Source organism: Octopus bimaculoides, chromosome 14, assembly GCF_046866305.1.
Source record: "Octopus bimaculoides isolate indiv1 chromosome 14, ASM4686630v1, whole genome shotgun sequence".
In the NCBI taxonomy this organism is placed as follows: Eukaryota; Metazoa; Mollusca; class Cephalopoda; order Octopoda; family Octopodidae; genus Octopus; species Octopus bimaculoides.
This window is the reverse complement of record NC_142941.1, coordinates 58,783,708-58,797,051: the sequence shown is the minus strand read 5'-3', so window position 1 is coordinate 58,797,051 and position 13,344 is coordinate 58,783,708. Positions and strand designations below refer to the sequence as shown.

General features: G+C 36.9%; 1 protein-coding gene across 1 annotated transcript; it reads right to left on the bottom strand.

The window, feature by feature from the left end:
* Window positions 1–7,625: 7,625 nt before the first annotated feature.
* On the bottom strand, window positions 7,626–11,673 carry LOC106878245 (uncharacterized). Its single transcript, XM_089363048.1, has one exon. It carries the CDS (start codon window positions 10,602–10,604, stop codon window positions 9,003–9,005), a length of 1,602 nt encoding a protein of 533 aa, XP_089219174.1. The 5' UTR covers window positions 10,605–11,673; the 3' UTR covers window positions 7,626–9,002.
* Between the last annotated feature and the right edge of the window lie 1,671 nt (window positions 11,674–13,344).

Genomic DNA, 13,344 nt, shown 5'->3' with positions numbered 1-13,344 from the left:
GTAGCTGAAGTATATATGTACATTCAGACATAATTTTCTTTTTATTTTTGCTGTGGATCTCTAAAGCAGATGATGAAGTTATAAATGATATGTAAATACTGGGTTAAAAAAAAAAAATCATTTTGGATTCAGAAATTTGGAAACTACCTACGTTTTAGGTCCACTGTTGCTCAAAAAAAAAAAAAAAAATTCATGTTCTCTCAAAAGCTTTTTATGATGTCAGCAGATTTTATACACACACACACACATATATATATATATATATATATATATATATATATATATATAGTGTACTGTTCTGTTTTGTGATGGTAAGATCAACAAAAAAAGTACTCCATCTAGTGAGAGATTAACATTATTTAATAAACACAATATGTTTTTTTATGTGCTACTATTAGTTTCATGTGCTGAGAGCATGCCAGACAGTATTTTATAACACATCTGGTGTCCTTGATTGTGCTAGGATGCCAGATGTGATATAAAATATTGTCTGGCATGCTTCAAGCACATGAAACTAATAATAGCACATAAGCACATATTGTGTTTATTTTATATATATATATATATATATATATATATATATATATATACATACACTCATTACTCTTTTACTAGTTTCAGTCATTTGACTGTGGCCATGCTGGAGCACCGCCTTTTTATAGACTATGCGCGTTTCATGGCTGAAATAGGACTATATAAAATCATAAGCAAATTCTATCTGAGTTTATTAGAATGGGGAAATGATTTTACTCCCAAAATCAGTCACTCTTCAGGTCAAATCCCTTAGAAAATACCTAAAATCATTCAAGGAATAAACATAAACATGAGAAATAAAAATATATATATAAAGAGACAAAATCTGTAAACTAATCCCTACATTAACGGTATTAATATAATTATTAAGAATTACACTCTAAAAATATTGAAAAAGAGTATTATAGTAAACAAGGTTAACACATTATGGAATAATACTATAATACTCTTTTTCAATGTGGTGAAAGAGTACAGCAGGGTTCACCACCATCCCCTGCCGGAGCCTCGTGGAGCTTTAGGTATTTTCGCTCAATAAACACTCACAACACCTGGTCTGGGAATCGAAACCGCGATCCTATGACCGCGAGTCCGCTGCCCTAACCACTGGGCCATTGCACCTCCACATACACACACACACACATACAAACACATCTATGGTGTACTTTGCACAGCAAAATCTAATATGACTATATCTATATATATGTATTATGGAATGTCTTTCTCTCTGTCTTAAACCTTTAGTATTTAAATTGGTCACATCCGGCCTAAATATAATACTTGTTTTGTGTTGAAACCAGCTAGATCAGCATCTGGCAGCTTCTATACAATGTCATTCTAAAAATAATCACCTATTTAGAGTCTCGAACTTGAAGATTAATGCTGGATTAATTCAGAACAATGTGAATGAATAAGCATTACATTTGACTGAGTAATATGAATTGCTAAAGGATTGAAAATTCTACTGCTCTTTCTCTCCTCTCTCTCGCTCTCTCTCTCTCTCTGAAAAAAAAAAATGTTTTAATAATGTAACAGTAATATAACATGGTTTACATATATGCACACTCATACACACACACAAAGTGGAAATGTATGTATATATGTATACACAAATTTCATTGACGTACGTACATCACAGTATCAACCAGACTTTGATACATTGATACATCGCAGTATCAATGCACTTCACACTGTTTTAGCTTTTGAATGACCACCACCTTGCAGGCCAACCGTCTTCTCTCTGACTAGACTGGAACAGTGTAGAATATGTGCTTTGCTCAAGAACACAACATACCGCTGGGTCTGGGAATCGAACCCGTGATCTCACAATCGTGAGTGCAGTACCTAACTATTAGACCACATGCCTTCACTAACACACACACATATACAAGATATATATATATATATATATATATATATATATATATATATATATATATATATATATATATATGTGTGTGTCTGTGTGTGTGTATTTACACATATGTCCTCTTATATTATTAAATTAGCAGAGCTGTTAGTGTCAGGGAGAAGGCCATGCAATATATTGTATATGCAGATGTATATAAGGACATGCTTTCTTTTATTTTTAAATGAAATAAAAAAAAATTGCTGTATGTCTTTACTGATGGGATATTGAGGGCCTAATGAGACACGTGAGATTTGTTTTCTCTTTGAAAAAAAAAAGGTAAGGGTATGTCTTATGCAAGAGTATGTCTCATACACAGACAAATACAGTATGTTCTGGTTCTCTGCACTCTCAGTTCAAATTTTACCAAAGCCAGTTTTCCAGTTATCCTCCTGGGTCCTGCAAATAATGTGCCAGTCTAGTACTAGAGTTGATTCTCCTCTCTCCCTCCCCCTTCTTTCTCTCTTGGCCGTGTCATGCTGTTAGAGTATCATAAAAGACCTATCTCAGCATTCCCTCTTGTTGTGCTTATATATTTTTACTTTTGACCTGGTTTCTATGGCTGGATGCAACCCCTTAACAAAATGTAATAGATTCATGTTATCGTGGCACCAGCACTAAAGTTGTTGTCATATCCTCAGTAAGCCTCATTGGTTCTCTCAACTCTACATTTGCCTCTATTCCTTATAGTATACTGGTTCCATTTTATTATGGCACCGGCAATAGCAATGCCTTTGTATCCTGCAAGACTCGAGAGTCCTTACTACTCTGTTGTCTCTGTTCCTTCAATGTTACTGATGGGGAATAAGAAGGGGAGAGGGTATGAACCAAGTTGAAAGGAACAGAGCAATCAGGATGAGAGGGTAATGGAAGAGAGACAGTAATGGGTAGGAGAATGGAAAAAGGAAAGCAAATGATGGATAGCAATACGGGTGGGTGAGAGAGAGAGAGAGAGAGAGAGAGAGAGAGAGAGAGAGAGAGAGAGAGAGAGAGAGAGAGAGAGACTGTGTGTGTGTGTGTGATAGCTTGCTGTAGTGAATAATGATGGGGAAGTGTATCAGTCATAAGTAGATCTAATGCAATCTCTTGTTATACAGGCAACATGATTGGAGAGAGAGGTGGGGGTAAGGGTAGTGGTTGGGAGTGATAGATTGAAGGTAGAGAGATCTAACTCTCCGTGACTTACGCTACCTGATCCTTCAGTTTGATGCCTCAGCAGTGCGTCTTTGCTCTTGGTGAAGGCGCGTGGTTTAATGATCAAGGTATTTGGCTCCCGTCGTGGGTTTGATTCCCACCGGCGTATTGTGTCCTTGAGCAAGACACTATTTCTCGTTGCCCCAGTCCACTCAACTGGCAAAAATTAGTTGTACCTGCAATTCAAAGTTGCCAGCTTTGTCACATTCTGTGTCACACTGAATCTCCCTGCAAACTGTGTTAAATGTTAGGTGTGTCTGCAGAGTGCTCAGTCACTCTGCGTGTAAATTTTATGAACAGGCTGTTCGGTTGATTGAATCAGCTGGAACCCTCATCATCATAACCGATGGAGATCCAGGCATTTGTTCTTGAAGCAGCTGACAATGATACTGCTATGGCAGTCATTGGGTAAGGCACTTGCCTTCAACATCTCAGCAGCTATACCTGGTGGTCCAGCTGTCTTCATATCCTTGAACACCCTTTTCATCACACTAGTCTTGACTTGAATAGCTGGTCCCTCCATGTCGTCTACTTTGGATAAGCCCTCTTTTTTCCATACATTCTTTTCAATCAACAGCCTCTCATAACATAATAATACTTGTGTGTGTGTGTTTACACACTCATGCAAGTAAATGTTTTGAGTGTTTCAGTGATTGCTAGTCCATCAAAGATAATCATAGAGATGCTGAAAATATCTGAGGAAGTAAGATATATGCTAGTCTCCAAATTAAACCAATCAGGTAATGCAGGATGTCATATCCAATGATTTCATAGCAATATCATTATAAACTGCTACAAGGGCAAAGGAGATGCATCAGAAGGAAATTGCAGGAAGTATCAAAGTGTTGGGTCAGATTATGAAAGTTACAGAAAGAGTTATTGTACAATTGATCAGGAACGGAATTAAACTAGAGGCTGGTGCTACGTAAAAAGTACCCAGCACACTCTGTAAAGTGGTTGGCATTAATGAGTAGTGAGATGTGGGCCTTGAATGCAGAAGACTTGTGAAGGCTAGAAAGAAATGAAGTAAACGAGCATGCACCAAGGAATGTGTGATGCCCGTGTTGAAGAGTGCCGTGGTACAAATGAGTTGAGTTGGAATTTGGATCTTATGTGCCGCAAACGAAGATACAATGGAGAAGTAACCCTGTCATGGAATCTGAGAAATCTTTTGTCAATAGTAGTGATATAAAATCGTATTACTGTGGAACGTGGATCATTTTATGCAGATCGTTTTTTAAGAAGACATGAATGAACATGCATGGGCGGGAAACTTTTCAATGTTGAAACAAAATAAGTAGTAAAAATTTAAAAGTGGAATATGTCAGGAATAATTTTCATTGAATACTTACTAATTGTATTTCTTTTTTTGTACAAATGTTCTTCAGAAACATTTACTTTTGAAATATTTGAAAAATCCATCAGAATTATGAATTTGTTGTTGACAAATGAATAGGCACAGAACATGAATAAAGTAAATGTGAATGAAATATGCGGGGTATTTTTCAGTGTGGTGTAAGACTACACTGGCAATCCACGTATGAATACATACTAGAAATAAAGTGGAATTTATTCTTGTAAAACCACAAGTGAATAATATACTTTGAAGACTGTTATTAAGTCACCAATCATTAATACTCATTAAGCATAACAGAGGTTGGTGAAATTAGTAGAAAAGTATTCTCATTCAAATGTCTGATCGGCGGCACTCAACTGTGTAAGTTGAAAGACATAATGTCAACGAAGGTAATAGCTCTCCACTTCCTCCATCCTATTCTTATTCTAGCAAATATTCTTCAGAACATCCTTCTCTATGCTGAGTCTGAGGAGTCTGCTGGGCATTTGAAGAAATCTAATTCCAATAGTGACAGTGACAACAATATGGCTGACTGAAAGTATCGCGATGAAAAATCTATGTAATACACACACATACACATGTAGTAGCATCTGACATGTAATATAGCGAGTATTGAAACTTCATCTATCTAATACCCATGCAATAGGTAGACAAAACTCCATTCAAGGATATTGATTTTTCCAGCATTCAAGTCAAATTTTTCGGACCAAAATTTACAACCAGAAAAGGTAGGTCGACTTAGACACAAAGACGACTCTGGAGGATCAAAAATTTCATATGCAATGCAGCAGAATTTAGAAAGATAGTGACATAGTTCCAGTGTCTACAGTATACACTACATCAGCTTGTATGCTGGAAAATACGATATTTGAAACCAAAATTCAAGAGAGATAACTGCAGGGAAATCAGCAAAGTGAAATTTTGTTTGAAATTAAAGGCGAGGCAGATGGGAATCGATCTTAATTTTAAAAGCCAGTTTATTAAAGCAGTGGACATGTTTCAGTCATTCCTATTTTGTACTCATTTCATTTTCTAGACATTTTCTTTAGTTGGTCTTATTGGACTCAACTCTGCTAGTTGTTGTCTTTAGCAGTTTTGGAGGGAGTTTAAGTCTATTGATTGCTAGGATTTCAACTGCGATCCACTTGCTTTACATAATTCTTCTACTCTTTTGAATGATATGACTGCTTCTTGCCAGTTTTTAGGATCTCATAACTAAATTTATTCACACAGGGTTGTGTGGTTAAGAAGTTGGTTTCCAAAACACATGGTTTCGGTTTCAATCTCACTGCATAGTACATTGGGCAAATGACTCCTACTGCAGACGTGGGTCGACTAAAGCCTTGTGAAATTGCTAGAAGGAAACTGAGAGAAGTGTGTGTGTAGCTGAGCCCATTTGTCTTGATGTCATGTGGTTGCTGTAAATAAGCGTCAATGTCATCCAAGCGGTGATCTTCATTTTCAACCTTCCCCATTGGGGAAATATTACCCTACTTGGAATCAGGTAAGGGTTGGCGACAGGAAGGTCTTCTGAATGTGGAAAATCTACTTTGACGAATTCCATCTGAGGAAATATAAGTATGTAAAAGTGGAATTTAAATGAGGACGAAGATAAATCTGATTTTTTGAATACCTAGGCACAGCGTGTGATGGTCACCAGCTGATTTCTGCATGAAACGACCCGTACTTAATGATTGTTGTTGTTGGCACTCCGTCGAGGGTTCCAGTTGATTCGATCAACGGAACAGCCTGCTCGTGAATTTAACGTGCAAGTGGCTGAGCACTCCACAGACACGTGTACCCATAACGTACTTCTTGGGGATATTCAGCGTGATAAGGCTGACCCTTTGAATTACAGGTACAACAGAAACAGGAAGATAGAGTGAGAGAAAGTTGTGGTGAAAGAGTAGAGCAGGGTTCGCCACCATCCCCTGCCGGAGCCTCGTGGAGCTTTAGGTATTTTTGCTCAATAAACACTTACAACGCCCGGTCTGGGAATCGAAACTGCGAGTCTGCTGCCCTAACCACGATGTTAAAAGTAACAAGAAATCTTATAAATTAGAACTTCGTGCATAATGAAGCAAAACAAGGGAATTAATTCAGTATCGCACTGCCTAGTCACCAGGGGAGACAACACCGTCTTGTTTTAATTTTCCATAGGAAACAAGGTTCCCATTCGATGCGTATTTAGCAACATCGCAGTTACATATAGTGAAGTGCTATTCAGTATTTTGTAGAGTTTTGAATTCAGTGGGTTTATCGTGTTGTTTATATATTAGTTTTACAGCTGTACATACGTCCATATTATGTATATAGACAGTTATATGGTCGTCGTAGCTTTAGATCTAATACATAACTGTATGGACCTGACTATCGGATCTTATACGCGACGAATCAGAGTGCACTTCACTACATGTAGCCCCCGAATGATGCCAACCCGCTGGCTAAGCAGGTAGGCCAACATTCCTCTGAACAAAACGTCTATTCGTTGCAGGATTGCCAATTTACCTCTCAGTGGATTGGAGCTTCGTGGCACGAAGTGTTTTGTTCGAGAACACGTCGCACCACAGGTCTGGCAATTATCACACACATTAATCGAAGTGTACAGAATTATAATCATTACAGCCGACCTTACCAATCGGTTTCGCACTGGGTGTTATATCGGATGTTAGATACCAGCCCAACTTATGTAGCCCTACGCTCATGAAAGCTAGCACTTGTGGAAGAAAGAAGTTGACTGACTGCTTGATGTAATTGTGGGTAAAAAAAAACAAAAAAACCTCCGATCCGTGGTTGCTGTAAAAAAGGACGAAAGGAAGTGAGCAAGGGTTAAACCAAGAATTGTGCCTAGAGTAGAAAAGATCATTCTTTAAAACATGTTAAACTTTTGAATTACTGGGGCTCAAATAATGTGTTTTGGGAGTTTTATGGATAAATTCAGGTTTAGACAGTCTCGGCTACAGGTCAGACATACACACTGCAACAAACTTGAAGCTATTATATATTAATCAAAGTCCTAACACTGTCTTACACAGGTCAAATGATGAAAGAGTCAAACTTGATAAAAAGAGAACAGACAGGAGAGTCATTACAGTCAACATTATGTAATGTTTTAACCTTTGAAAATTGACAACATTTTTATTCTTAAACTTTATTTGAAAATAACAATTTGAAATCATACAAAATAGTCAAATAAGCAAATTGCTGTTTTTGTATTACCCTGTTTAAACATTTACAGTAGGCTGTTTAATGTCAGAACATCTTCCTTCGAGCTTTTCTGACTACAAGCTCATCAGTGATTTTATCAAAATCAATAAGTCGCAGTTTATCATTCTCTATACAGAGAATATTCAAACCAGACAGCCACTCTTGTAACATTGTTGAACAAAGGTCACTTTTGATTTTTTTTTCAGCCTAGAAAATGGATCTCTCTCCAGAACAGTTAGTGACCATCAAACACAGGAACAATCTGAAAATTATTTTCCACATTTGAGAAAGTAGCCTGAATTTTCTCCTGTTTTTTTTTTTTCATCTGGTACATGTCTTGGTGGCTGAAACGTTCTTTTTCTGCATGATTAATTCAAAACGATGTAAATAAACAGCATTACATTTGACAGTGTAATCTGAATGTTAAAGGGTCAATATATAAAAATTGTTATATCCAATTGTGTTACACTGCAAAATATAGCGGCTGTTTCAGCAATGTATTCGTGGACGGTTAATGGGTTGGATGCAGTGTTGAAGGTGTTATAACTCTTGAAATAGGCATATACACCCATTATCAATTCTTCTATCTTCAATCACATTGTTTTTTGCATAGATGTAGTCATATATGAAACACTGTAAATTTCAATCTATAGAAATAACTTTAAGAAAAGCAACTGAATTGCACTGCTAACACATGTAGGACACATTTCTGACTTATAAAAGTCTTTGATATACTTGGTAGTATATCATGGCTGCCTAACGAAATAGTGTTCCTATCAGCAATATTATCAAGAGTAATCTGACTGCTAATGGGTCAAAAGAGGAAGTTTGTATCATAGAAGCAGTATCAGTCACAGGGAGGTTGGTATGAAAAGGGTGAGATGGTTTTTCATGGCACCAAATCATTAGTCAATCACAAGTTTATGAGTTAGAAAGAAAATATTTCTCCAAATATTTTAGTGAGCACATCTGTAGTGGATGGAGGTGCATGGCTTAGTGGTTAGGATGTTGGGCTCATGACTATAAGATTGTGGTTCTAATTCTTGAACAGGGCAATACATTGTGTTCTTGAGCAAAACACTTCATTTCACGTTGTGTCAATCCACTCAGCTGGTAAAAGTGAGTAATCCTGTGATGGACCAGCATCCCATCCAGGGAGGAATACATACACAAGAGAAACCAGCCCTAAACTCTTTATGGAGTGATGTGAACTAACCGTTTATAGATTAGAAGATGAGAATTCCAAGAGAATAATTTCTGACATAATGACAATCAATAAACTGAGATTTTCAAGAGAAGGATTCTTCATATTTCACAGTTAAAAGGCTTCTCACTTGTGTGTTTTCGTTGGTGTTTTTTCATGAGACTGCTTGAAATAAATGATTTCTCACACATCTCGCAACAAAATGGTTTTTCTCCAGTGTGTGTACGCAGGTGAATAACAAGATCCGAACTACTAATGAAAGATTTTTTACATATCTCGCAGTGGAAAGGTTTTTCTCCAGTGTGTCTTCGCATATGGATAATAAGATTTGAATTATTAACGAAAGCTTTCCCGCATATTTGACAGGGATAAGGCTTTTCTCCGGTGTGACTCCGCATATGAACTACAAGACTTGAATTAGTAACAAAAGATTTGCCGCACACTTCACACTCAGACAATTTTTCTCCAGTGTGTATTCTTCTGTGAGTCGATAAATTATTGTTAGTGACAAAAGACTTTCCACAAATGTCACATTGATATGGTTTCTCCCCCGTGTGTTTACGTTTGTGAATGACAAAATTCCATTTCGTAATAAAAGATTGTCCGCATATTTCACAATGAAGCAGATTTTCTCCCGTGTGAATTCTTCTATGAGTTATCAAATTATTACTGGTAACAAAACATTTATCACATACTTCACAATGATATGGTTTCTCTCCTGTGTGTTGTCTACGAACATGGATTGCGAGTTTAGAATTATCGATGAACGATTTCCCACATATCTCACAGTGAAATGGGTTTTCTCCACTGTGGATTCTTTTGTGCCTTGTTAACTTACTATTATCGATAAAGCACTTTTCACAGATTTCACACCGAAAGGGTTTCTCTCCAGAGTGTATCCTTTTATGTGCTTTTAAGTAACAGCTGGCAACAAAAGACTTCCCACACGTATCACAGTGATAGGACTGTTCTCCTGTATGTCTACGTTTGTGGATTGCAAGCTTAGACTTTTCAATGAAAGATTTGTCACATATTTCACAGTGAAACGAATTTTCTCCAGTGTGTATTTTTTTGTGTTTGGTTAAATTATTGCTAGAGATAAAAGTCTTCCCACATATTTCACAGTGATAGGGCTTTTCTCCACTATGTATCCTTTTGTGTGTTGTTAGATTGTTGCTCGCGACAAAAGACTTTCCACACAATTCGCAGTGATACGGTTTTTCTCCAGTGTGTTTTCTCCTGTGTCTTGTCAAGAAACTCTTATAGAGAAAAGATTTCCCACATGTTTCACAGTGATATGACCTTTCTCCAATGTGGACTTTCTTATGTGTTGTTAAATTACTCATAGTCACAAAAGACTTTCCACAAATTTCACAGTGATAAGGACATTCTCCAGTGTGATGACGTATATGGACAACGAGGCTCCAATTTTTAAAAAAAGATTTCCCACAAATTTGACACAGGTGTGATTTTTTCCCTTTATTGTGTTTATGTATTCTTTTGTGAACGGAGACTTCATGTTCCGAAGAGAAGGTTTTTCTGCAAATCTCGCAACAGTATTCAGCAGTCATCTTCTCTACTGATTTTCGTTCAGACGATGCTTCATTAAATAGAGTTTCCTCAGCAGAATGAGTTTGAGTAACAGAATCAATATTGTTAAAACCAGTTGCGTTAGAAGTTTCCAAGAGATTCATGTCCTCCATATTAATTCCCGAGGAATTCTTAGAAGCTACGAAATGTTTGTGTAAATATTACGGTTTAGTTTCTTGTCTCCGATAACATGTGACTCGGTTTACACACTTAGAAAAAAATACCATGTAGATATATTTTTCCTACTCACAATTACAATGTTGCTAACTCAAGACCAAGTGGCACGAATATTGATAAGGACTAAAAATTCTTCTACTTCTATTTTAAAAATACGACACTGGCCAAGGAATGCTATGTAAGCTAAACGCAATAGAATGCCAATGAATTACCGGCATCGGAGGTTCTGGTGAAATCGGCATTGTTCAACAACAGGTTTCTTATGGGGGGCACCTATTCAGCACAGTGTGTAAAACAAGATATAATGCGTTAATTAAACCAGTATAAGGAAGAAAATATGTGTGTGTGTGTATCCAAAATAATACGTTACTTAGATCTGAAGGCAAGCTGAAAAATCAATAAGGATCTGGTTGGTGGTTAAAAACCCATCTCTCCTATCCTGTAAAAATGGGACGAAGATCAATAGACGATGCGATGTGGTTTGCTATGAAATATGTAAAGATGCAGGTGTTAAAACACCGACCTTGAAAGATGTAGATCACCGTATGTTATCCAATAAGCATTAATGTTTACCTTATCATGAGATAATCACTAGATACGATATAATGAAAATTAGTTGAAGGCAAAAGTTAGTTGACAAGTTGTAAAATAGGAACCAACAGGCGGTGTCACTGACGATTTGTTCTTGTATAAATAATGATACCGGTGAAAGAAGTAAAAAGTCCCTTACTTAATTTAATACATTCGAGAATACTTTCACAGTTTACGCTCTCATTTGTATTCGGCCAGCTCATGGTAAATTAAAAACCAAATCGCCGAGTAAAATAACAGTTGCGTGTTCATGAGAAAACATTTATGTGATTGTTCTCGTAGTGACTGATAGAATTAACTGATTAACTGTCATATTTCTTTTTCCTTGCTCTCATCGTACCATCTTACAAAAAAAAAAAAAAAAAAAAAAAACGTGAACATTTTGGACAGTGAAAGACAATTTCTTATTTTAATGTGCAATCCAACCGGAACTTGAATTTTTCAAAACAAAAATAAACATGATACGGAATAAATGTAAGGTAGCTAAGTATCCAGAAGTTGCGTCCCTTACATTCTCGCTAGTCACTTGTACATTCCAAATAAAAATGATATTTCATTTGTTCTACTTTGAAAGTAGAACAACATCTGAATCTTGTTAAATATCTTCAAACCACTTGAAGTTTTTCAAATCTTTCAACAAAAAAAAAAAAAAAAAGGGAGTGGCTGTGTGGCAAGTAGCTTGCTTACCAACCACATGGTTCTGGGTTCAGTTCGACTGCGTGGCACCTTGGGCAAGTGTCTTCTACTATAGCCTCGGGCCGACCAAAGCCTTGTGAGTGGATTTGGTAGACGGAAACTGAAAGAAGCCCGTCGTATATATATATATATATATATATATATATATATATATATATATATATATATATATATGTATATGTATATATATATGTGTGTGTGTGTTTGTGTGTCTGTGTTTGTCCCACTAACATCGCTTGACGACCGATACTGGTGTGTTTACGTCCCCGTAACTTAGCAGTTCGGCAAATGAGACCGATAATATAAGTGCTAGTGATGTTGGGAGGGGGGGGACAAACGCGCGCGCGCGCACACACAAACACACACACACGCACACACACATATACACATATATACGACGGGCTTCTTTCAGTTTCCGTCTACCAAATCCACTCACAAGGCTTTGGTCGGCCCGAGGCTGTAGTTAATGCTCTCTACTGCCAAATGTCAGGCTTTGTGCCTGAAGTAGAAAGGTTTTTTTAATATATCAGTAGGGCTTGAACGAGATTAAAATGTTAAAAATTCTGTGGTGTTTCATTGCTTTTAAAACACAAATATAAGAATATTTAGGGCTTCTATATTTGATGTTGTTGACTCCCTAACGGAAACCCTTAACTAGAGAACTTATAATTAGAACATAACCATAGAGCAGCGCTCCGCAACCCCTTTTCATTTATGGTACACATATTCTTTTCAGAATTCGGCGGCACACCTCGGCTAAAAATATAACTAAAAGTACAAGGAAAAAATTATATTCAGATTACACTGCGGCACACCTAGCGTCGTCTTGTGGCACACCAATGTGCCGCGGCATACCGGTTGCGGAGCATTGTCATAGAGAAAAGTAAAACAGGGAATTAATCCAACAGAGCATTTCTAAGATCAGGGGAGGCAACACCATCTTAGATTAAATTCAAAATTCAAAACGCAACACTTTCCATTAATGTTTATATTTCAGAATATCGCACTTTCTATTTACAAATAAGTAATTTGATTTTTCTGATACGTTTGAAATGTCATTTCTTGTTATTACTTTCGCCTTAGCGAAGGCAGAGGTATTGTTTTTCAGTCACGTTTGTTTGTTTGTCCGTGGACAAGATATTTCAAGAACCGCTGGATGGATTCAGATGAAACTTTCAGGAATGTTTGTCCTTATGACTGGCACGAACTGATTAGATTTTGGGATCGATCCGGTATCGGACAAAGATTCTGGATTATTTTTCCTGTTTTTTTTTTTTATACTTAATTTTTGAGAGCTGTCAGGTTCATTTTTAGTATTCTCGTTTGTGGAATTTGAATTCAGAATGTAATGGCAGACGAAATACCTCTAAGCATTTTGCTCGACGTGCT